We start from the raw sequence: 23,698 nt of genomic DNA on the forward strand, positions 1-23,698 counted from the left end.
GGAACTGGTGAAGTAAGAACAAGAAGAACAGGAGCACAGACAAGTGGCCTTTCAGTGCTGTAAGAGTCAAAATAAAATAAGTTATTAACTCATCACATTGAAGGTTTCCTTTTTCATTTAATTGACTGAAGGTAGTTTTATACTTGCTTGGTTACATATACAAACATATACACTCCTCCTCACTCCCAGGATTGCCAGCTTCCCTTGGATTGCACCTACCTGACTCCACCTGTGCACATTATTTGCACTTCCCTTGAATCAACATCATGAGATTCCTGTCTTCCAATTGCTTCGGCCTGTCAAAGTCCTTCTGAACAGAAACATGCAATACCATGAAAGCCATTCAATAACATCAATCCAAGCAATGGTCTGTGTAATTGCTTGCAAACCCCCACACAGAGAAAAGTTCAGAGATGTTCAGCAAGGACAATGTGCTCAAGAAGCTCAGAACAAAATGTAGGAAGTGATCACAGCTATCTCAAAGGGAGCTGAACTTAACACAAAGAGGACCTTTGTTTTGGATAAATGGCTGTATCAACTGAGTGCCACAACTGTTTATGTACATGATTTTCCCTAAAGCAACCAGTAGAAAGTATAATCGTCCCAAGTCAGTCAGATCAGGCAGGATGGAAGAAGAAGAGGATGTGACGTGTGTGTGTATGAGGCTCAGGCCAACACTGGATATAAAAATCAAAAAATTCTGTTTAAATGGGCTTGTGTTGGCTTCAACTCACATATTCCTTCCTAGTCACTGGGCAGCTCAGTCTCATCTAGAGACTGGTAACCATAGAATCACAGAATATTGAGGGCTGGAAGGGACCTTAAAGGTCATCTAGTCCCAACCCCACCTGCCATGCACAGGGACACCTCCCACTAGACCAGGTTGATAAAGCCCTTATCCAGCCGGGCCTTGAACACTTCCAGGGATGGGATGTCCACAACCTTCCTGGGCAAACTGTGCCAGTATTTCATCACTTTCATAGTGAAGAATTTCTTCCTCATATCCAGCCTGTATTTCACCTCTTTCAGTTTGTACCCATTGCTCCTTGTTCTGTCACTACAGATCCTGGAAGAGTCTCTGGCTTCCCAGGAGGCTCCTTCAGATACTGGAAGATGCTATGAGATCTCCAAGCAACCTTCTCTTCCTCAGACTGAGCAGCCCAAACTTTCTCAGCCTGTCTCCATAGTGCAGGTGTCCCAGTCCTCTTATCAAATTTGTGGCCTCCTCTGGAGTTGCTCCAACAGTTCCATGTTTTTCTTATGATGGAGACACCAGAACTGTACACAGATGGGGTCTCACAAGGGCAAAGTAGAGGAAGACAATCACCTCCTTTGCCGTACTGGCCACATTCCTTTGGATGCAGCCCAGGATTGCATTGGTTTCTGGGCTGCAAGTGCTCACTGACAGCTTATAGTCAGTTTTTCACCTCCTGTCACCCTCAAGTCTTTCTCCACAGGGCTGGTCTTAATCACTTATCTGCCCAACTTGTAGGTGTGTTTGGAATTGCCCTGATCCAGGTGTAAGACCCTGCACTTTGCTTTGCTGAACCCCTTGAGATTCACACAGACCAAGCTCTCAAGCATGTCCAGGTCCCACTGGATCGATCTCTTCCCTACAGCAAGTGACTGCAACCCCCAGCTTCATGTCATCCCTGCCCATGCTGAGTGTGCCTCAGTCCCACTGTCTCTGTTCCTGCAAAGCTGTGCAATAGGATCAGCCTCAGCGCTGACCCCTGAGGGACCCCACTCATCACTAGTCTCCACAGGGACAAGGTGCCCATGACCACAACTCTGTGTGCAGCATCCAGTCAGATCTTTATGCCCCGAGGGTTCTATCCATCCAATCCATTTCTCTCCAATTTAAAGGCATGGATGTCATGTGGGACAGTGTCAAATGCTCTGCACAAGTCCAGGCAGAAAATGTCAGCTGGTCTGCCCCATCCACCAGTGCTGTAGCCTCGTCATAGGTCACCAAATTTGTTAGGCAAATGGGAATCATGGCTTTGTATTGTGATTAAACTGTATATTTTAATTGCTATGTTGCGTTTGTGTGTGATTTCCATATTCTGCTATATTACTCTGTCAGATCTGTGTAATTACTGTGTAATTTCTAATATCTTCAAACAGTTAATCTGATGTTAAAACTTTAAATCCTTTGTATGTAATATACAAAAGAGCCTGAACAGAGGGAATTGGAACCTGGCAGTCTGGAAACTTCCCTTTAAAAGACCCTGAATACTGGCTATGAGAGTAGCACTGGTAAAACAGTAAAATAAACTGCAGAAACTATCAGAAAAGGGAATAGAGATTGGAGAAAAAAACCCAAGTGTAACAGGATGCTTTGCCTGGAGTGCCAGTAAAACATCTTGAACCACATCCTATTTGCAAAGCTGTCAGTGAGAAATGGAGAAGGAGGTTCGTGCTACTTTTGGTGTTGAATAAAGCTGAAACCAGTCTGACTCACCAGTCTTAGAGTTAAGCATCCTGATAGTGCGGTGAAGATGCGGCAGACTTGGTAAAGTACCTGATAAAGGAGCCTACAGGTTATACTGCTAACTTACCTAAAGCTGCTGACCTGGCACAGCTGGCCCAGAGACACCTGACTGACAGTTCAGCACTTTATACTGTAAAAGTCCAGTCCCTCTTTTTAATGAGAGTTTTCTAACACAACCTTTCTCAGAGTGTGTGCAGTGAATCCTCCCTTGAGTGGGGACACCCCTCAAGGTCACTCCTCCAGGCTCAGCGAAAGAGATCAGCCCATTGTCACTGGTCTGGGTGAGTAACATTAATCTCAATAATTCCTTTTGCTAACTTTTATATAAATGCTTCAATATAATTGCTTCAGTATTGCTGAAAAATATTACACGGTACTATACTAGGAGTTACAGTTTCTATACTGTTTAGTAAATAATTCTGATTAAGATTTTTAAGTCTAAAAATTATCATAATAAAATATTTATATAATTATATCTAGTTTGCCACTCTTAATGCTGTGGGAGAAAGTTGTGCAGATTGCTGAGAGAGACAAAATGTTGTACAAACTCCATACTATTCCTACTTACTCCATGCAACACTGTAACCTGTACTTACTATTGCAAGAAAATGTTAGAAAATGTTTGATAATTTCAGTTATGCCTTTGATGTTTAATAATTTTGTTAGCGCAAGATGAAAATCACTTAAATCATAGTCTTATAAATCAGAACATGATAAACAAAAAATTAGTCATAAAATATGAACCATGTACTTGTTCAAATCTGTGAATTTCACTCTTCTAGATCTAAGGTGAACTAAACAACAGTAACAACAATATGAAGTGCTGACTAGAATAAAAGTAGCTTCATTAATAATTTATAAATTTTTTTCACTTTGCAAATAAATGAATTTTCAATTATTGTTTTATTTTCTCCCCTACTGCCTGGATTTTTTCCTCCAATCATTGCAACAAATGGAGAAAGAATAGAGCAGTGAGTTTTTTGTTATTTACTAAGTATTTTTTACTTCATTTCTCTTTTTCCTCTCTGTAGTTTTAAAAAAAAATTAAGAAACACTCAAAAGTTACAGGATGCCTAGTGAAGTGAAGTGAAGTGAAGTGAAGTGAAGTGAAGTGAAGTGAAGAAAAAAATTGTGTTTAAGAGATTTATACTATGATTAAATAGATAGAGGGGTGAGGGAATAAAAAAGAAGGGAAGTTCAGTCAGGATTTTGGCATTGTATCCTACAGCAATGTCATGCAGAAGAATTTACTGGATAGATGTACTTAGATTAGATTTGTTAAAAGCTGAGTTTAAGGGTTAGTGATGAATGGCTTGATGTTCAGTTAAATGCCAGTAACAAGTGCAGTGGTTCAACTCTGTGCTCCATATTGTTCAACGTTTTTGTCAGCACCTTGGACAATGATGAGTATTTGATTCAACGAGAGAATTTTTGGTAAATCTTCAGATGACCAATGCAAGCACAAGCCAGCAGTGCATTCTTATTGTGAAGGAAACAAACCACTTATTAGGCTGCACTAGGAAGATTGTCACTATCAGACTGAAAGAAGTTACTATTTTCCCTCTATTCAAGAATGGTGTGTGGAAACTGGAGAGTGCAGTGGTGGACCACCAAGGTGGTCAGCACCCAGGGCCTACAAGGGGTGTAGTGTGGCAAAGAGCCTGGTAAGTGATAGAGCAGCCTGTAATCACTTACAGGCCATCAAAAATAAGTGGGTAAAACACAAGAATCAGCTTGGAAACTTCAACCTTCACATCGTTTCTTAATTAGTGCATAGTGCACCATGGCAACAAAATTTTGAGAGAGGTGAAATGATTCCATTACTTAAAAACATGAGTAGGCACCCCTAGAGAGCCTTCATCACTGACACTTCTGTGGCCCTATGAGGTTATTACTCTTTTTCTACTGCAGAATGGTGAATTTGCAGAGTAAAATCCTGTGAAGCGTCAAGCAGAAGCTGGCAAAGGAGAAAAGTGGGTTGAAGACTGAGGTCACTGACTTGTCCAGTACTGTGAAGTCCACCTCTACAACCAATCACAGGAAAAGTAGAACCATCACTTCTTTGTACTTATAAATCTTTTTTCATCCTCAAGTGAAAAAAATGTTATGCAATATTTTCAAAAATTTGAAAACAGGAGAAAGTGGCTTAAGTACAAGTTGACACTATCACATCCCACTTTAACAAATTCTATATAAATTCTACATTAAAAATCTGGAGTTTACTGGGATCATGAGGTGACATAAGGATGGAAAAATATTCAGGAAATTTACAGACCTGATGTGTTGTCAGGGCAAAACAAGAACTCAGAGTCCTAGAATGGTATTGGGACTTGATGATGTTCTCTCTGTGGGAAGAATATATGTGAGGTGCCATTTCCTGAACTAGACAGATAAAAATCAAGAATTGTAGAAGGTGATCCTCTATTGCCAAGCTTCTAGCATGAGAAGGAACCAGAAAAACAAGTTATCTGTAATTACTTCTTGAATCTGCTGCCTTCCCAGATGATTCCCTTTACTCTAGGAAGTGAAACAAAATACAAGATGTCAAACTGACACAGAGAATTATATACTGCAAGTGTGATCTTTGAACCAGTGTACTGGAATCCACAAACACAGCAATAACTATAAAAGTGGATATTGGATGGGAGGTTTCTTAGAGCTATATGATTTCAGCTGCTAAGCTTCCAGTTTCCACACAACTTGGAAGACATTATGTCAACAGTCAGAGACAAGTTTATGATAAAAAATGCAGATCCATCTTGGAGTTAATTTCATGTGACATATAAAGAACAGTCAAGTCTATTCTTTGTTAAGAAATTACATAATGCAGTGGAAGAGGAGAGGGAAATATTTCCTTTCTTTCTCTCCCTTTATCCTGTTTTGCATGCCAGTGGATGACGTTTTCTTCCTTGAAAATTTTACAAACACACAGTATTGTCTTGGAAACAGAAATCACACAATCTCTACATTTTTTTTTCAGGAAGACATTGCCATCCTGAAAAGAATACTGGATCTCAAATGTCTCAATGTTGGAAGCACACAAAACTTTTTTAAAGTAGTGAGTTGAGAGGACTGGTTATTCACTCTGATGCTTCTTATAGTGCTTCAACTCTCTGATGTTTGAGGGAAAATGGGAGTCTTCAGAATATGGTACAGAATCACAGCACCTCATCCAAGTTCCATGGAAGAACGGAATAGCAGATCCTACATACCTTTTTGCAAAGGAAATGAAAATAATCCCAGGAGTTCTCTACATTTCTGTGGAGCTTGTGTTTGTGCTTTGGAAGGCTGAAGGAAGTGTGTTTGTGATTTAAATTCTATTTTAGCATTTGGTAACTACAGGCACAGTCTAAGGTCTCTACAGCAGCAGCAGACTGGCAAGTTAAAAATGCCAATAATCCTAAAAGATGAAGGATGCAAAATCCTCCTTAGGAATTCCTACTAATGTGACCCTACTGAGATTACCACTGGACATAAAATCTGAGCAAACCAGCACAGCCAGGTATGGAGAACAGCAAAATAATACTTGTAAAACTGAATTTCAAATCATAGCCAATTGGTAATACCTGAGAAGAACTAAACAATGTAATCAAATGTATGAAGTCAGGGGGATTATCTGATCTTTTGAAAGTACCCAGCAAAAAACTAAAGAGTTGTAAATAGATGCAATAACACAGGCATGATATTGTTGTCCTGGCTTTGAATTAGAGTATACTAGATTGTTCCTATCCTTTATTTTCAGAATATTTCAGAATAAAATCTCTCCAAAACTCGTGTAATAATAACCCTTCTCATTACTGCTGAGTCCTGAGACATACAAATCTTATGTGTCAAACAGCAATTCACAGTCAGGAGAAGAGAAGCCAATAATTCCAAGACCCAGTCCTGCTATCCTATTTGCTGGACAGCATTTCCTCCTTCCAGATTCCAAGTCAAAATATTTATAGGAGTTTTATTCACATAGCTAGGAACACTTCAGATATTTCTAAATATATCCACGAGCCCAAATGGGAATCATGCACACAGTCAAGTTTGCCAGACAATGCTTTGCCAAAAATTTCTTGACCTACGAAAGAGGAGGAGGGAGTTGAATGTGCAAACCAGAACCTATAAAAGTGCTGGTAGAACAAGACTGTTCTGTCTCGTTGGAAAGATTAAAGGTAAGAATATGGAGGGTTGGGTACTGCAAGAATCTCACTGCATTCCTCCTGCTTGTAGAACTGCTTTCCTTAAAGAACTGTCTGTATCAAAAGACACTTTGATTCTGCATTCAAGTCACCAGCATATTTTTGCCCTACAACTTATCCTTGGGAGTCTATGCAAAGCTAAGAAGGAAGTTGTCATTTCTCTTTTCCAGTATTGACCAGCTTCCAGCCTGAGAGCCAGCTCGTGTCACAAGAGGTAAGACTGATTTACCTACTCCCTAGGAACAGACTTCAAACTGGCTTTTTTATGCACCTATAAGGACACTTTCCAAACCTCTTTACATCTGAGCACGCTAATGCTGTGCAATTCTACCTGAGATGTGCTGTCTAAAAGAGAAAATTTTCTTTCACAACTGGGTTGGACACATTTGTTTGATGCCTGCTGGGAAATAACTGACATCTTGCACATGGAACTCTAAAGGGGAGATTGCTTGTAAACAGAAATCCAGGAAAGAGAAGGTGAATGACTGGCACATGTATAATTAATATTTTGTCAAATCTCTCTGAATATTTTTTATTCAGCTTTCCTTTTTTGGTACAAGTTAATCTCAAAGGGTCAGCTTGAGATGAAAAAGGCAGAACAATTGGAGATGATAAAACTGGTTACTAACTGAGGAAAAACATTTGCATAGACAACTCATATATCTACTTCTGCTTACCCACATCTTTTTCTTACATTGCTCCATCTCAATAGTTGAGATAAATTACATGGTCTAAAATGGGCAAGAGGAAAAGAATACAAGTGGGCTTTTATAATTTCAATAAGATGACTTCTCTTGGTATTTCTTCTGCTTCTACTTGGTATCTCTGCTGCATCTTTGATTAGTATGTGAAAAGCAGGTAATGCTTACAGGGAGATCGTAAGAATACGCAGAACAGAACACTACCAAGACTCAAGTCTGGTACAAAGGAATTTCTTCCTTCCCACAGAACTGCCTCTTCACTTCAGTGCTGTGCCTTGCTGCACACAATAAACCACAGCCATGTCGACTGATGCCGAGATGGCCATCTTTGGGGAGGCGGCTCCGTACCTCCGAAAGTCAGAGAAGGAGAGAATCGAGGCCCAGAACAAGCCTTTTGATGCCAAGACATCTGTCTTTGTGGTCCACGCAAAGGAGTCCTATGTGAAAAGCACAATCCAGAGCAGGGAATCAGGGAAAGTCACTGTCAAGACTGAAGGGGGAGAGGTGGGTAAAATGCAAGATTTATAAACAGCATTTCACTCCCACTCTGGCTCTGAGCTGACATGCATGTACCTTCCTGCCCCTGCCAGACCCTGACCGTGAAGGAAGATCAAATCTTCTCCATGAACCCTCCCAAGTATGACAAAATCGAGGACATGGCCATGATGACCCACCTGCACGAGCCCGCTGTGCTGTACAACCTCAAAGAGCGTTACGCAGCCTGGATGATCTACGTAAGTGGCACAGCAGCTTCCTTTGGGCAGCTGCAGGAGCTGCTCTGCCAGGCCCAGGGGAAGCCAACGTGCTGTCTCCCTTCCTCGCAGACGTACTCGGGTCTCTTCTGCGTCACTGTCAACCCCTACAAGTGGCTGCCCGTGTACAACCCGGAGGTGGTGTTGGCCTATCGAGGCAAGAAGCGCCAGGAGGCCCCTCCACACATCTTCTCCATCTCTGACAATGCCTATCAGTTCATGCTGACTGGTGAGTGCTTGACCTTCACAATCATTCTCTACAATCTAACCAAAAAAGCCCTGCTGATCTCACTGGAGCATGTTACAAGCCAGCTAACACCACCACAGAGCTGCGTGATTGTGAAGTGGTCAAGTTATCAAGTAAATAATTTCAAATGAACATGTCCCAGAAACACTCATGGACTCACCATAGTGTACTATTTATACTTCATTGTACAAAATTCTACGCTGTCCCACTACAGAAATAGGACTTTGTTTGCTGCTTTTTTCCAACTGATGGGACAGAAACAATTATTTTTCCATATAATCCCCTATTTTGAATACAGATATGCAGTTTGATTAGATTTCTTCATGACAGCTTCGTAAAGGGCAAGTGGTTACACAGTTTTGTGAGGACCACAAGCCTGTGAGAGCTCTATGAATCCATTTCGGATTATGTTTTCTACTCTTGGGACCTGGAAGGAAATTGAGCAGCCTTGAACTATTTGGATCACTTCTTTTGGACTTGGGAAAAGCCTCCCAGATTCAATTTACAGCTTTACTTCTCGTTCAGTTCAATGTTACTCAGCTCAGTTGCTAACACAGCTCTCCTTGTGCTTCTTCCACAGATCGGGAGAACCAGTCGATCCTGATCACGTACGTACAACCCCTGCTCGGGACCCTGCGGGGCTGCCCAGGGCCAGGAAACCTCCTGCCTGACCACACACTCTCTGCTTCTCTCCTTGCTCTGACAGCGGAGAATCCGGTGCTGGGAAGACTGTGAACACAAAGCGTGTCATCCAGTACTTTGCAACAATTGCAGCCAGTGGGGACAAGAAGAAGGAGGAGCAAACATCAGGCAAAATGCAGGTGAGGTCCCAGGGATAGTAACCTGAAACCTTCTAATTTGTTTTGGAGTTAAATCATAACAAGAAGATTTCTGTTTTAGGGGACACTTGAGGATCAAATCATCAGTGCCAACCCACTGCTGGAGGCCTTTGGAAATGCCAAGACTGTGAGGAATGACAACTCCTCACGCTTTGTGAGTTGCCACCTGGGACAACAGTGAACGCCAACTCAAATATTCTTGCAGTTGGGATTGGCAAGATAGATATTGATGGACTTTTCTGCTGCTTTCAGGGTAAATTCATCAGAATTCATTTTGGTGCCACAGGCAAACTGGCTTCTGCTGACATTGAAACCTGTAAGAGTCTCTCCTGGCCTAATCCCCTTCCTTCCAGCCTTCCTCAGTTCTTGTGCTTAACTCTGTCCTGCCATCCTTGCCAGATCTGCTGGAGAAGTCCAGAGTCACTTTCCAGCTCAAGGCGGAAAGAAGCTACCACATCTTTTATCAGATCATGTCCAACAAGAAGCCAGAGCTAATTGGTAGGAAAAATCACTAACTCCTCTAGGCAAAGGTCATGGAACTACATTTAACTCCTTTATGTGCCAGTTGCATTTGACCTGTGTCTGTTTTGTCCCCGTTTTCAGAGATGTTACTGATCACCACCAACCCCTATGACTATCAGTATGTGAGTCAAGGTGAGATCACTGTTCCCAGCATTAACGATCAGGAGGAGCTGATGGCCACAGACGTAAGTGCAGAAGTTTTCTAGGTGATGTTTTATTTCTCTGACCTTTAACAGCTGCGGTACTTACTCTAATGACTCTTTTTTTAGAGTGCCATTGACATCCTGGGTTTCTCTGCTGATGAAAAGACAGCCATCTACAAGCTGACAGGGGCTGTCATGCACTATGGGAACCTGAAGTTCAAGCAGAAGCAGCGTGAGGAGCAGGCAGAGCCTGATGGCACTGAAGGTATCCAGCATATACCCAAGCACAGTGGATACCAAACACAGGTGGCAATTCAGGGCCAGAATTATTGACTCAGCCTGTGCATTTCCCCTGTGCCAGTATTGTAGAATAGAAGTGTGTCCTAACCAGACATATCGTTCTCTGGAGGAACACAAGTCAGTGCAAGCTGCAGATTACTTTGAACAATGAAAAATGTTAAGCCCATTGACTCCCAAAGAATTTTTCCATTTATACATATTACTTTTTTATCTTTACTAGTATTTTGATCTGTACTAGAATTTCCTTTTGATATTTTTTGTAAAGAACACTAATGTCTTCTTGTACCTTTAAAAACTGACTTTTTGGGCTTTAGTTGCTGACAAGGCTGCCTACCTGATGGGTCTGAACTCAGCAGACCTGCTCAAGGCCCTCTGCTACCCCCGAGTCAAGGTGGGGAATGAATATGTGACCAAGGGCCAAACTGTGCAACAGGTAACAAAAATCCCCATTTTGTTGATAAATCCTCTGGATTTTTTTTTCAGCCCTGAATGATGCCTACAAGCCTTTTGTTCTACATTTTAGGTATACAATTCCGTGGGTGCCCTGGCAAAGGCTGTGTTTGAGAAGATGTTCCTGTGGATGGTTGTTCGTATCAACCAACAGCTGGATACGAAGCAGCCCAGGCAGTACTTCATTGGTGTCCTGGACATCGCTGGCTTCGAGATCTTCGATGTAAGGAACAGGGTTTTGTTACCAGACTTTTTGATATAACTCTATTATGTGCCAAAGTACTTTTTTTTCTTTTCTTTCATTAATGATTTTATTCTTTCGTATTCTACTTAAAACATCATGATTACCAAAAAATTTTATTTGGAATAGATTTTTGTGTTGCACACATACCAGTTGAAATCCCTAAGTGCAGTTTTTTGGCTGATGGGATTTGGTACCTAACACAGAGACGCCGGTTCCATAGACAAAATTTGTGCTTGGAATATGCTTTGAAATCAGTATTCAGAAATGCTGAATACTCTGTTGTGCTGTGGACTCTTCTGTAACTGAATTAGCCAGTCTAGTAGATACCAAAACTGACAAGTTTGAATTATTAATTATTCTGGAGTCCTAAATATATGGATAGTTTAGCTTGACAAAAGAGACACACTGGCAGAAGTTCCAAACTCCTGGATGAGTAAAGAAGGAACACTCACAGATCCTCCTGTGTTGGGTACAAATAGCCAAACACTGTCCTTTATTCCTAACTTAGACAATTTACATTACTAGTAATCTATACTTGTAACTGTGCAGTTCAACAGCCTGGAGCAGCTGTGCATCAACTTCACCAATGAGAAACTGCAACAGTTCTTCAACCACCACATGTTCGTGCTGGAGCAGGAGGAGTACAAGAAGGAGGGAATTGAATGGGAGTTCATTGACTTTGGGATGGACTTGGCTGCCTGCATTGAGCTCATTGAGAAGGTATTTCTGTAATTCACAAGGTCAAGTATTTATAGAAATGCATTAATTTCATATATATTTATAAATGTAGTTGGAAAGGGTAAACGGGATATTGCAAATACGTTTTGATTATTTTACAGTTTGCTGAGCAGAAGAACAATCTCTGAGAGCAATAATGTCCCACTCAGGAAGTTATTTCACGTGTCAGTCTTTTTGCCTTTTCACCTCTTCCTTCTTCTTTGTGCTTCTCCCAGCCCATGGGCATCTTCTCCATCCTGGAAGAGGAGTGCATGTTCCCCAAGGCAACTGACACCTCTTTCAAGAACAAGCTCTATGACCAGCACCTGGGCAAGTCCAACAACTTCCAGAAGCCCAAACCTGGCAAAGGCAAGGCTGAGGCCCACTTCTCCCTGGTGCACTACGCTGGCACAGTGGACTACAACATCTCTGGGTGGCTTGACAAGAACAAGGACCCTCTGAATGAAACTGTCGTGGGACTGTATCAGAAATCATCCCTCAAGACACTGGCCTTACTCTTTGCATCTGCTGGTGGTGAGGCAGGTCAGTTCACTGAAATTCCTATTTTCATATTTCTTTCATGATGCTACCAGAGCTACAAATATCTACTAGTCTTCTAACAAAACTAGATGTTGTGCACAGTCTCCTATGGCTTGAATTTATTAATAAAGGAAAAGATCAAATGTATTTCAGGCCTTCCACTCAGCCATCATAATCCCTTTGATTATCACACATCTTTGGTCCTGTGTTCCTTTAGATTGAGTGTTGACTCTGTTCCTTTCTAGGTTCCATTTTCATCATGACTGGTACATATGAACAAACTTGTTCTTAACAAGTTGTAAAACCATCATTTGTGGGTTTTTCTGTTCTTCAGAGGCTAGTGGTGGTGGTGGTGGTGGTGGTGGCAAGAAGGGAGGCAAGAAGAAGGGCTCTTCTTTCCAGACTGTGTCAGCTCTTTTCAGGGTGAGTACAGAAGTCATGCTCTCTACTTTTTCCTGAGGTTTTTTGTCTGGTTGGCTTTGGTTTTGAGTTGATGTTTGTAAAACCTAGATTGTAACCTATCTGTAACAAGGCCATTTCACTGCACCTGTTAATGTTTTTCTGCATCAAGAACATCTCCTTGGTTATTCATAAAAGAGGTGACAGAAGTCTGCTGAGGCCAGCTGAGGAAATACATCTGGATCTCACCTTCCATGAAATGTTGAAAAAAAGTACAGTTTTATTTAATTACGAGTACACTGGTTGGCAGGATCAAGCTCTTCACCTTCTTTCTTTGCCGTGTAAGGACAATGGTGGATCTGGGTACCTGACTTGGGGAACATCAAGTCTGCATCAGCACATACAAATGTATGTGCATTTGCACATGATAATACATAAGACATAGCACATTGTTTGCACATGATTCTACATATGAAGATAAGTCAGTAGAGAAACGCCAAAGTCAGTTACCTTTCCACCAATGGACAGAGCTTAAGGCAGATGGAAACACTCTTGTTTCTGCACTTGTGGTATGTAGCTATGACTGGCAACTTGAAGAGTTTCTCACACTGTGAAAGAGGTGTCTGTCTGAACAGCTCTGGCCCTGCTCCAAACCAGAGCTAAACCGAGGTGTGTTAGGACCTCGCTAGCAAAAGTGACAGCTAAAGTCAGATATAATTTCTGGATTTGACTTTAAAAGCACCTCTAGAAAGGGGTGGTGTAGGGTCTGCTACTCAGGTCTTTCTTCTGTGGTTTCTGACCCACATTCTCACTGAACAGGGAGTCTTTCCTGTCATGTTCTGCTCAATCTTTCTCAAATGTATCTTCAAAACTACCACCTAAGGCCATTAAGCTCCCCTTTCCCAGCCAGCTCTGCAAACTTTGTCCTCATCCCTCTTTCCTTTTTGGTTTTGTTTCTGATCATATCAATAGTGTCTTTCATAGACTAAGAATCTGGAGATTTCAAGGAATCATCTGCTACTCCAAATTATGCTTTTTGCTATGAACAACTGATAATCTTTCTTCATAGGTCTCCTGGCTCAGTGGATGTATCCCTCAGTCTCATAAAAATACATTGCAAAGTTTAATGACTTTCTCATTCTCGAGACTGAGAGGCAGAAGAAAAATTCAGATGGGTATAATTGGGAATTACAAATCCATTAATGTTTTTCAAGACTCTCCTCACATCTGAAAGTATAACTAAAGATGTACCATTTCTAAATGAAAAATACTTGCTCACAAAACCCACAGGAAAACCTGAACAAGCTGATGACCAATCTGCGGAGCACCCACCCTCATTTTGTGCGCTGTATCATCCCCAATGAATCTAAAACACCTGGTAAGACCCCCAAGTTCAGACAAAAAAAAAAGTCTGTTGTAGCCTTTCTTCTCTATGCTTTATTGTGAAGTATCATGTAATTGTCTTATTTGCTCAGGTGCCATGGAACATGAGCTGGTGCTGCACCAGCTGCGCTGTAACGGTGTGCTGGAAGGGATCAGGATTTGCAGGAAGGGTTTCCCTAGCAGAATCCTCTATGCTGACTTCAAACAGAGGTCAGCTTCCTTTCTGATTTCCAATATGTCTTTACTGAAGAAGTTTAATGTCATAACTAATTTAATATTTGTAGATATTTTTCAATGCAAACTCCTTCTTGTTATAACTGAAAGAGAAATGTTGGAATGTATAAAACAAGTCAACATGCATGATTAGCAGAAGAGAAGTTCTTCAGAAATTAAGAGTTCCAGGTGTCCTCACTGACTGCTGTCCATCACACAACTGAGATCTGCTGGGGTCTCTGAGTACAGAAGCACAGTAGAGTTGCATAAGCTACAAGATTAATCAACGCAGTTTGGGATATGGTTGCAACATTTCTCGGGGAAAAATTACAGACTCTGAGTTCTTTGGCCATTTTATCAGCTGCAATTTTCAGGGGAACAGGCTTTCCTCCTATAGGCACAGTGGCAATGTTCCTCTCAAGCAATATTCCACAGCATAATTTAAGTAAAAAAGATATGGATTGAGCTCACTGGAGATCAGCGTACCCTTTTTATCCTGACTGATCACCCAAAGATGGGAAAAGTTTCTTTGATTTTCTTACCAGGTTAGAACTCCATGATAAGGGTGTCTCTAAACAAGGCATGAAATTCCAATTTACTCAGCGTTATTTCTGTTGTAAACACTGCTGTTGGTTTCAATAAACAGTGTAACCTTATGACTTGACATTGTCTTCTTTCATATTTCTTCTAATTCCACAGGTACAAGGTGCTTAATGCCAGTGCCATCCCAGAGGGACAGTTCATTGACAGCAAGAAGGCTTCTGAGAAGCTCCTTGGGTCAATCGATGTGGACCACACCCAGTACAAATTTGGACACACCAAGGTACAAAGCCCCCATTCATTCACTCGCTCTGTGCCTGTGCTTTGCTCTGCCTGACAATGATGTGCTGCAACATTCCCTCTCTAAGGTGTTCTTCAAAGCTGGGCTGCTGGGGCTCCTGGAGGAGATGAGGGATGAGAAGCTGGCACAGCTCATCACCCGCACCCAGGCCAGATGCAGAGGCTTCCTGATGAGAGTGGAGTACCGGAGAATGGTAGAGAGGAGGTACACATTTCACTTTTTCAGTTAAAGTCACTGTCTGTGTGGCAAAGTGTTGACACTCTTCAGACTGAAAATATTCGTTGTACCTTTGAATTATGCCCCAGAGAGTCCATCTTCTGCATTCAGTACAATGTTCGTTCATTCATGAATGTCAAACACTGGCCCTGGATGAAGTTATTCTTCAAGATCAAGCCCTTGCTGAAGAGTGCAGAGTCTGAGAAAGAGATGGCCAACATGAAGGGAGAGTTTGAGAAAACTAAGGAAGAGCTTGCGAAGTCAGAGGCAAAGAGGAAGGAGCTGGAGGAGAAAATGGCTTCTCTAATGCAGGAAAAAAATGATCTGCAGCTCCAAGTGCAATCTGTGAGTATTATTTGTGTTTGTTCCATGTATTCTCATAGTACATAGGCAGTTAAATGCCTCCCTGATATTCGATCCAGTCAGACCTCGGAAGCTAAGCGGGGTCAGCCCCAGTCAGTACTTGCATGGGAGACTTCCTGGCAATACCAGGGGCTGTAGGTTTTAGCCCCGAGGACTTCACTGTCACTGTCCAAGCTCGCTTGGCTGTGACAGATGAACCTTAGGAGTAAAGGGCAGGGCCAGTTTCGTACATGCTGTGCCTCACCTAAAAAATCCACTGCGCAGGCTCGAAGGACACACCCACATGGGTAGAGCCCTTCCCAAATCCTCATTTGCAAAGCTGAGCCTTGCAATTTCATAGGACATAACTCTTATGCTACACAGTAAATTGTCTTAGAAAATATTTTAATATGAATCACTAGAAGTAAAATTCAGACCACTCAGTGTCATCATTATAATATGAGGTTCCAGCTTGGGAGGGACTTTTGAAGCATGGTGTGCCCAAAAATCTGATTCTCCATGCAAGTTCACAATATAAGGTCCAACTGTAATCACTGGAGATTTAGAATATACAGTGAACATAGTCTATAAAGCAATTAATTTGGCAACTTTGGTTTCAATCAGTTGCCCAAATAAAAGAGCTTTATGTAATTTTTTATGATACATGTCATGTCATCTGTCTTTCTGCAACCACTATTCCAGAAAGGCACAAACCCCTTCTGCATTCTGGCAGTTCTCTTTGTGCCTTTAATGTCCATTCGAAGACCAAATGGTGTGCCTCTTGAGGATGGTGCTGTGCAGAGCTAGGGATTGGACTTGATGGTCCTTCTGGGCCCCTTCAACACAGATGATTCTGTGATTATGTTATCAAAAGATTGGGCAATGTTTAAACATTTCTCTTGTGTCTTCACAGATATGAAATAAAGCCAGATTCAAATTGAAAAAATTGTTTGCATCTAGACAGAATATGAATTTATCTGGCACAAAGAAAATTAATTCAAAGTCAGTCTTGACAAAAAAGATTTTACAAAAATACAGAATAAACAAAAAAATAAAATGTGTACAAAATTATATTCAGGTCTTAACTTTCAGAGAAAGTAATCAATTCCCTATGGGAAAAAAGTAATACCAGGTATTATCATATTATCTATAAGAACAACAAGTTCTTATTGGTGAGAGGTAAAAAAAAATAAAATAAAACCCTACTCTGATTTGAAAGAGACCGTGCAAATATTTTCCTAGAAGACAACAAAAATGAATAGTTCCATGTTTCTTCTCCTCAGCTGGGAATACCATTTTTCTCTTCAGAGTTTGTAAATACTTGAGATGAGCAAATGAAACTATGTTTCTCTAATAGGAAGCTGATGCTTTGGCTGATGCTGAGGAAAGGTGTGACCAGCTCATCAAAACCAAAATCCAACTGGAAGCAAAAATTAAGGAGGTGACTGAAAGGGCTGAGGATGAGGAAGAAATCAATGCTGAGCTGACAGCCAAGAAGAGGAAACTGGAGGATGAATGTTCAGAGCTGAAGAAAGATATTGATGACCTTGAGCTAACACTGGCCAAGGTGGAGAAGGAGAAACACGCCACTGAAAACAAGGTATGAGGAGAAGACGTCATTCACACTCCAGAAAAGACCTGTTATGTTATAAAGTTTTAAGCATCTCTTTTTATCTGCACTTGCTCCCTTCTTTCAAAAGGTGAAAAACCTCACAGAGGAGATGGCAGCCCTGGATGAAACCATTGCCAAGCTGACAAAAGAGAAGAAAGCCCTCCAAGAGGCCCATCAGCAGACCCTGGATGACCTACAGGCAGAAGAGGACAAAGTCAACACACTGACCAAAGCCAAGACCAAGCTGGAGCAGCAAGTGGATGATGTAAGCACACAAACACACAGCAGGAACAGGACAGGTATGGAGTTCGACCTGGCTGCTGGAGCACTGATGGCCTTGTTCTGTGCAGCTGGAAGGGTCCCTGGAGCAAGAGAAGAAACTGCGCATGGACCTGGAGAGAGCCAAGAGGAAACTGGAAGGAGACCTGAAGCTGGCCCAGGACAGCATCATGGACCTGGAGAATGATAAGCAGCAGCTGGATGAGAAACTGAAGAAGTAAGTGTGGCTCTGAAGCACCTCCATGTTGGGCTGGAGCACTTGTCTTTTTTCTTTGAGCTCTAATACAGTTTGCTTTGCCCAAAGGAAAGACTTTGAAATCAGCCAGATCCAGAGCAAGACTGAGGATGAACAAGCCCTGGGCATGCAACTCCAGAAGAAGATCAAGGAGCTGCAGGCAAGTCTCTGCTCCTCACCCTCCCTGTGCCAGGCTCAGCGCAGGTAGGAGGAGGGCAGGGTGTGAAGGGTCTCTGGTGTTCTGCAGGCCCGTATTGAGGAACTGGAGGAGGAAATCGAGGCCGAGCGAACCTCTCGCGCTAAAGCAGAGAAGCATCGCGCTGACCTGTCGAGGGAGCTGGAGGAGATCAGCGAGCGCCTGGAGGAAGCAGGAGGGGCGACGGCAGCTCAGGTGGAGATGAACAAGAAGCGGGAGGCAGAGTTCCAGAAGATGCGGCGGGACCTGGAAGAGGCCACGCTGCAGCACGAAGCCACGGCTGCCGCCCTGCGGAAGAAGCACGCGGACAGCACGGCTGAGCTCGGGGAGCAGATCGACAACCTGCAACGCGTGAAGCAGAAGCTGGAGAAGGAGAAGAGCGAGCTCAAGATGGAGATTGATGACTTGGCCAGCAACATGGAGTCTGTCTCCAAAGCCAAGGTACACAGATATTTTAGAAGCTCATTGACCCATAAAATACAACTTCTTGTTCCCGCCATTCTTATGAGTGTATATGTTTAACTTATCCCTTTCTGTTTCCTGTCACACAGGCAAATCTGGAGAAGATGTGCCGCACTCTGGAAGACCAGCTGAGTGAGATTAAGACCAAGGAAGAAGAGCATCAGCGAATGATCAACGACCTAAATGCTCAAAGAGCTCGTCTGCAGACAGAGTCAGGTGAGATATCTGCATTTAGATTTGTCAAACAATAATGTCAGAGTTACCACAAAAATCACTCTTCTGGGCACATGGTCTGTCCAACATTCTTTATCTCCCACTAATAAGAAATGCTTGAAATGGGATCATACGTTCCAGCAAGGACTGTGAACTGTCTGGTTTTACAGCCCCAAATATCCACAATATCATAATCCATGGCAATAAAACTTTTGTGTACCTGCAACCTTTTCTAGGGGAATATTCACGTCAGGTGGAGGAGAAGGATGCTTTAGTTTCTCAGCTGTCAAGAGGCAAGCAGGCTTTCACCCAACAGATTGAGGAGCTCAAGAGGCACTTAGAGGAAGAGATAAAGGTAAGAAGGCTTTATCCTAAATGTATGAAATCCCTGAATCAACAAAACAAAAGATGGAAAAATAACCGCTTAGATAATGCAGTGCAAGCCTTCCCAAACAAGCTTTGCTCCCCTTTCCCTACACTATATCCACTAACTCTTTCACAGATTCCCAGAGAATCCTTTCTCATCAATCACAATCAGAAGATTTCCCAGGATATTTCCATGCATTGTCACACTGCTATTTTTCCCCAAGGCCAAGAACGCCCTGGCCCACGCCCTGCAGTCCGCTCGCCACGACTGTGACTTGCTCCGGGAACAATATGAGGAGGAGCAGGAAGCCAAGGGGGAGCTGCAGCGCGCCCTGTCCAAGGCCAACAGCGAAGTGGCCCAGTGGAGAACCAAATACGAGACGGACGCGATCCAGCGCACGGAGGAGCTCGAGGAGGCCAAGTATGTGGGCAGGGTGGGAAAGGCTGGCAGAGACTAAGAATGGAAATTTAAAGAAAGCACTGAGATATTGAAAGGAAAACACTAATAGTAGGTTGGGGAGATACATGAAATAGAAATTTCTACTATAGAGGTGCAGTTTTGGAAAACACAATGAAAATTGGTTGCATGACAAGCAATGCAGGGAGAGCAAAACTGCAGAGAAGTTGTGGCTGACCCATCAGAGGAATGTTTAAGACCAGGTTGGACAGGGCCTGAGTAACACGATCTAGTGGAAGGTGACCCTGCTCGTGGCATGGAACTAGTGAATTTTTAATAACTCTTCCAACACAAATGATTCGGGATTCTATGGTTCTATGAAGACCTTGAAGAAATGAAACAAGAAAAACATTACCTGCTGGGATAGACTTAATCCACCATGTGCATTGGGATCAAATAATAAAAGTGTCTCAGGACAGTGGTGAAATGATAATCAATGTCCATTTTCAACTCCACTTAAGAGCTCTGCTTATCTTCTGCCAGGAAGAAGCTGGCCCAGCGCCTGCAGGATGCAGAGGAACACGTCGAAGCTGTCAATGCCAAATGTGCCTCCCTGGAAAAGACAAAGCAGAGGCTGCAGAATGAAGTGGAGGACCTGATGATTGATGTGGAGCGATCCAATGCTGCCTGTGCTGCTCTGGACAAGAAGCAGAAGAACTTTGACAAGGTCTCTGGGGCTCCAGCCCTGGCACTGCTGGGCAGAGCATCCCTCTGGGATGGCCACATCCCTACTCATGTCGTGTTTCCCTTCAGATCCTGGCAGAATGGAAGCAGAAGTATGAGGAAACGCAGGCTGAGCTGGAGGCCTCCCAGAAGGAGTCTCGCTCTCTCAGCACGGAGCTGTTCAAGATGAAGAATGCCTATGAGGAGTCCTTGGACCACCTGGAAACAATGAAGCGGGAGAACAAGAACTTGCAGCGTAAGTCCCTGGCCCTCTGCTGCTGGATGGGCTTTCTCACAAGCTGAGCGTTCCTCAGGGCTCTGGGCCTGCAGGTGTGCAAAGATGCCAGTCCCCCTGGTGGGACAGGGCCCTTCCCATTCTGCTCAGTGCCTGAGCAAGCCATTGGTCTTTGTTCCCACAGAGGAGATTTCTGACCTCACGGAGCAGATTGCGGAGGGCGGAAAGGCAATTCATGAGCTGGAGAAAGTCAAGAAGCAAGTTGAGCAGGAGAAATCTGAACTGCAAGCCTCCCTGGAGGAAGCTGAGGTACATGGCCAAAATCATTGATGTCTGCAGTAAATATATGAGCAATGAAGAAATTGGGCTAAAAAGGTCTTTGTTCCCCTCTGTTCTGGCTGGGAGGTGCAGCCAGCTAAGATTTCCTGGAATACTCTGTATTTCCCTAGAAAGGAAGCATCAGGTTTATTGATGTCATCAATGTTTCTGTCCACTTGTCCAGGCCTCCCTGGAACATGAAGAGGGCAAGATCCTGCGCCTGCAGCTTGAGCTCAACCAGGTGAAGTCTGAGATTGACAGGAAGATAGCAGAGAAGGATGAGGAGATCGACCAGCTGAAGAGGAACCACCTCCGAGTTGTGGACTCCATGCAAAGCACCCTGGATGCTGAGATCAGGAGCAGGAATGAAGCCCTGAGGCTGAAGAAGAAGATGGAGGGAGACCTGAATGAAATGGAGATCCAGCTCAGCCATGCCAACCGCCAGGCTGCCGAGGCACAAAAGAATCTGAGAAATGCACAAGCAGTGTTGAAGGTATGGCACAATAAAACATGTGCTGACTGGTTTCTGACACAGCTAAAATTTTTTCCTGTTGTGCAATTCTTACAGTTATAAACTGATGGGGAAATAGGAAAATAGAAAATACATACCTCACAACCTTTCTTGACTCCCTTACTAGGACACGCAACTACACTTGGATGATGCTCTCAGGGCACAAGACGACCTGAAGGAGCAGGTGGCCATGGTGGAGCGCAGAGCAAACCTGCTGCAGGCTGAAGTTGAGGAGCTACGGGCAGCACTGGAGCAGACAGAGAGGTCGAGGAAAGTGGCTGAGCAGGAGCTGATGGATGCAAGTGAGAGAGTTCAGCTCCTCCATAGCCAGGTTAGTGTACAATTATATTTAGCATTTATACTTTTGCTCTGTAAATATAAATTAACTAAAGACTGGCTGAACTGTAATAGCATTTTGTAAAATGTAGTAATTTTCACAGTAAATAAGAAGTAATAGGTAATAGATAATATTAAGACTGTCTTTTAAGACAGACATGATTTTCACTATAGTGTAGATCGCTTAAAAGTAATAATTTCAGAGAGATACGAGACCTTCTTAATGTGATACTTCATTGAACTCAACATCTTCCACATTTCCAGTTGAGACTTTAAAGACAAACATAGGCTGACCATTATCAAAACAGGAATGCACTAATACTTGTCATTAACACAGTTTAACTATGTCATTATGAGTTTTCTATAGAACCATTTCAAAGTTGCATGATCAATAGATGGAAAATGGTAAAGAAAGATTATGTCTTGTTTAATTTTTTAGTCTAAATTTCTTGTCTGTACCTTAGAAACTGTAAGGAAAGACTTTATGGAGGATGTTCATGAAATACTGAAGCACATCATGTCTGAGAAACTAATAGCTATTACTGCAGCTCTATTAGAAAATAATCTGATATGATCTGATGGCACAATCTATAATAAACCCCAAAACTTAGGCAGTACTTGACACAGTACTGCAAGCTAACAAAAACAAAATTGTGATGTTCATGCCCTTCAACAGAACACCAGCTTGATCAACACCAAGAAGAAGCTGGAGACAGACATCTCCCAGATTCAGAGTGAAATGGAGGATACGATCCAGGAGGCCCGCAATGCTGAAGAGAAGGCCAAGAAGGCCATCACAGATGTGAGTTGGGGGCTCTTTCATTGCTGATGGGGGTTGTATTCCCCTCAAAATGTCTCCAGCCCCACGATGCCTTTGACCTTTTGCTCTGCTCAGGCGGCCATGATGGCAGAAGAGCTGAAGAAGGAGCAGGACACCAGTGCCCACCTGGAGAGGATGAAGAAGAACCTGGACCAGACAGTGAAGGACCTGCAGCACCGTCTGGAAGAGGCCGAGCAGTTGGCCCTGAAGGGAGGCAAGAAGCAAATCCAGAAGCTGGAGGCCAGGGTGTGTAGGGCTGTGTCTGTGCATGAGTGAGCATGTTCCTTGGAGAGACACCCCCAGGGAAGCTGCAGGGATGGGCTTCTCGTTGCAGGTGCGGGAGCTGGAAGGGGAGGTGGATGCTGAGCAGAAGCGCAGCGCTGAAGCCGTGAAGGGTGTGCGCAAGTACGAGAGGAGGGTGAAGGAACTCACCTACCAGGTAAGCCTGAAAGCTTCTTTGTGTTGGCTTCTGGTAGAAGACTGTGTCAAAATGTTGGAACATTGCCTTCCAGAAGGATTTTTTTCTATACCTCAGACAGTGACAGAGTTAACTTGATTTTGACTTCTGTCATTCTGGACTGCAGTGTTTCATAAACTATATTACTCTCTTTGTTTCACATTTATGGAATTTAGAGAAATAGGTAAACAAGTTTTTCTGTTACTTGTCATTCTATGCAGTCTGAGGAAGACCGCAAGAACGTCCTCAGGCTGCAGGATCTGGTGGACAAGCTGCAAATGAAGGTGAAATCCTACAAGAGACAAGCTGAGGAGGCTGTAAGTACCTGTTTGACCAAACCAGACTTCCTTCTTGGGGAGGTGTAATTCTGTGTTGATATTTTCTTCTCTTCAGCTTTTTGAGACCTTGTCTTTTTTGATTCAACATGATGATGTTTTGAGACAACAGGGAATGTGACAGTGAGACTTACTGGGTTTGAGAGAAATTGTCCTTTCCTAATTCTATTTGTTTTGCTCTAAGCCTCATTTCCCATTCTATTTCTTCCTTCACATTCTACCCTAGGTATCAGAAGTAGCTGCCAGTCTGTCTATTCAGGACTGTGACATGAACTCTGTCTAGACCATGCTGTGCATAATGTGATCATGACCTTTTTGACATCCCAATGTTGTTTTCTCTTCTGATGTGCTTAACACACTGAACAGCTTCTTGTCCTGGTTTTGAACCTGCTTTGCTAGTCCAGCTGTGGTATTTGAATTTTTGTTTGCCCAGTTTTCAGATATTAAATGTCAACACACTGTCTGTTGTTTTCACTGTACAGGAGGAGCTGTCCAATGTCAACCTGTCCAAGTTCCGCAAGATCCAGCACGAGCTGGAGGAAGCCGAGGAACGGGCTGACATTGCAGAGTCGCAGGTCAACAAGCTCCGAGTGAAGAGCCGGGAGATTCATAAGAAAGTAGCAGAGGAGGAATGAGGTTCCCAAGGCTAAAAAGTGACCCGAGACATACATAA

General features: G+C 43.0%; 1 protein-coding gene across 2 annotated transcripts; it reads left to right on the top strand.

Annotated features, from left to right (window-relative positions):
• The first annotated feature begins 7,682 nt into the window (after positions 1-7,682).
• Positions 7,683-23,660, top strand: LOC139680656 (myosin-1B-like). Of its 2 annotated transcripts, none has more exons than XM_071573493.1 (38): positions 7,683-7,886; positions 7,973-8,116; positions 8,207-8,363; positions 8,962-8,989; positions 9,088-9,202; positions 9,282-9,374; positions 9,473-9,536; positions 9,620-9,718; positions 9,824-9,927; positions 10,012-10,150; positions 10,500-10,618; positions 10,709-10,858; positions 11,429-11,599; positions 11,833-12,139; positions 12,471-12,559; positions 13,826-13,913; positions 14,011-14,128; positions 14,831-14,954; positions 15,040-15,176; positions 15,278-15,533; positions 16,888-17,130; positions 17,231-17,407; positions 17,493-17,638; positions 17,726-17,816; positions 17,904-18,293; positions 18,404-18,530; positions 18,764-18,882; positions 19,118-19,314; positions 19,834-20,017; positions 20,104-20,269; positions 20,433-20,557; positions 20,751-21,059; positions 21,205-21,408; positions 22,090-22,215; positions 22,309-22,479; positions 22,568-22,672; positions 22,912-23,007; positions 23,508-23,660. In XM_071573493.1, exons 1-38 carry the CDS (start codon positions 7,683-7,685, stop codon positions 23,658-23,660), a joined length of 5,835 nt encoding a protein of 1,944 aa, XP_071429594.1. The 2 variants fall into 2 exon arrangements, with proteins under 2 accessions (XP_071429594.1, XP_071429595.1); XM_071573494.1 differs by having other exon boundaries at positions 11,833-12,127.
• The last annotated feature ends 38 nt before the right edge of the window (positions 23,661-23,698 follow it).

The sequence above is a fragment of the Pithys albifrons genome, chromosome 19, assembly GCF_047495875.1.
Source record: "Pithys albifrons albifrons isolate INPA30051 chromosome 19, PitAlb_v1, whole genome shotgun sequence".
In the NCBI taxonomy this organism is placed as follows: Eukaryota; Metazoa; Chordata; class Aves; order Passeriformes; family Thamnophilidae; genus Pithys; species Pithys albifrons.

Excerpts from the sequence above, each read along its gene's own strand:
- LOC139680656 (XM_071573493.1), top strand. The coding sequence starts at position 7,683 with ATGTCGACTGATGCCGAGATGGCCATCTTTGGGGAGGCGGCTCCGTAC. Across the intron at positions 10,859-11,428 it reads CTGGCTTCGAGATCTTCGAT|TTCAACAGCCTGGAGCAGCT; the intron begins GTAAGGAACAGG and ends GTAACTGTGCAG. Across the intron at positions 15,534-16,887 it reads TGCAGCTCCAAGTGCAATCT|GAAGCTGATGCTTTGGCTGA; the intron begins GTGAGTATTATT and ends TTTCTCTAATAG.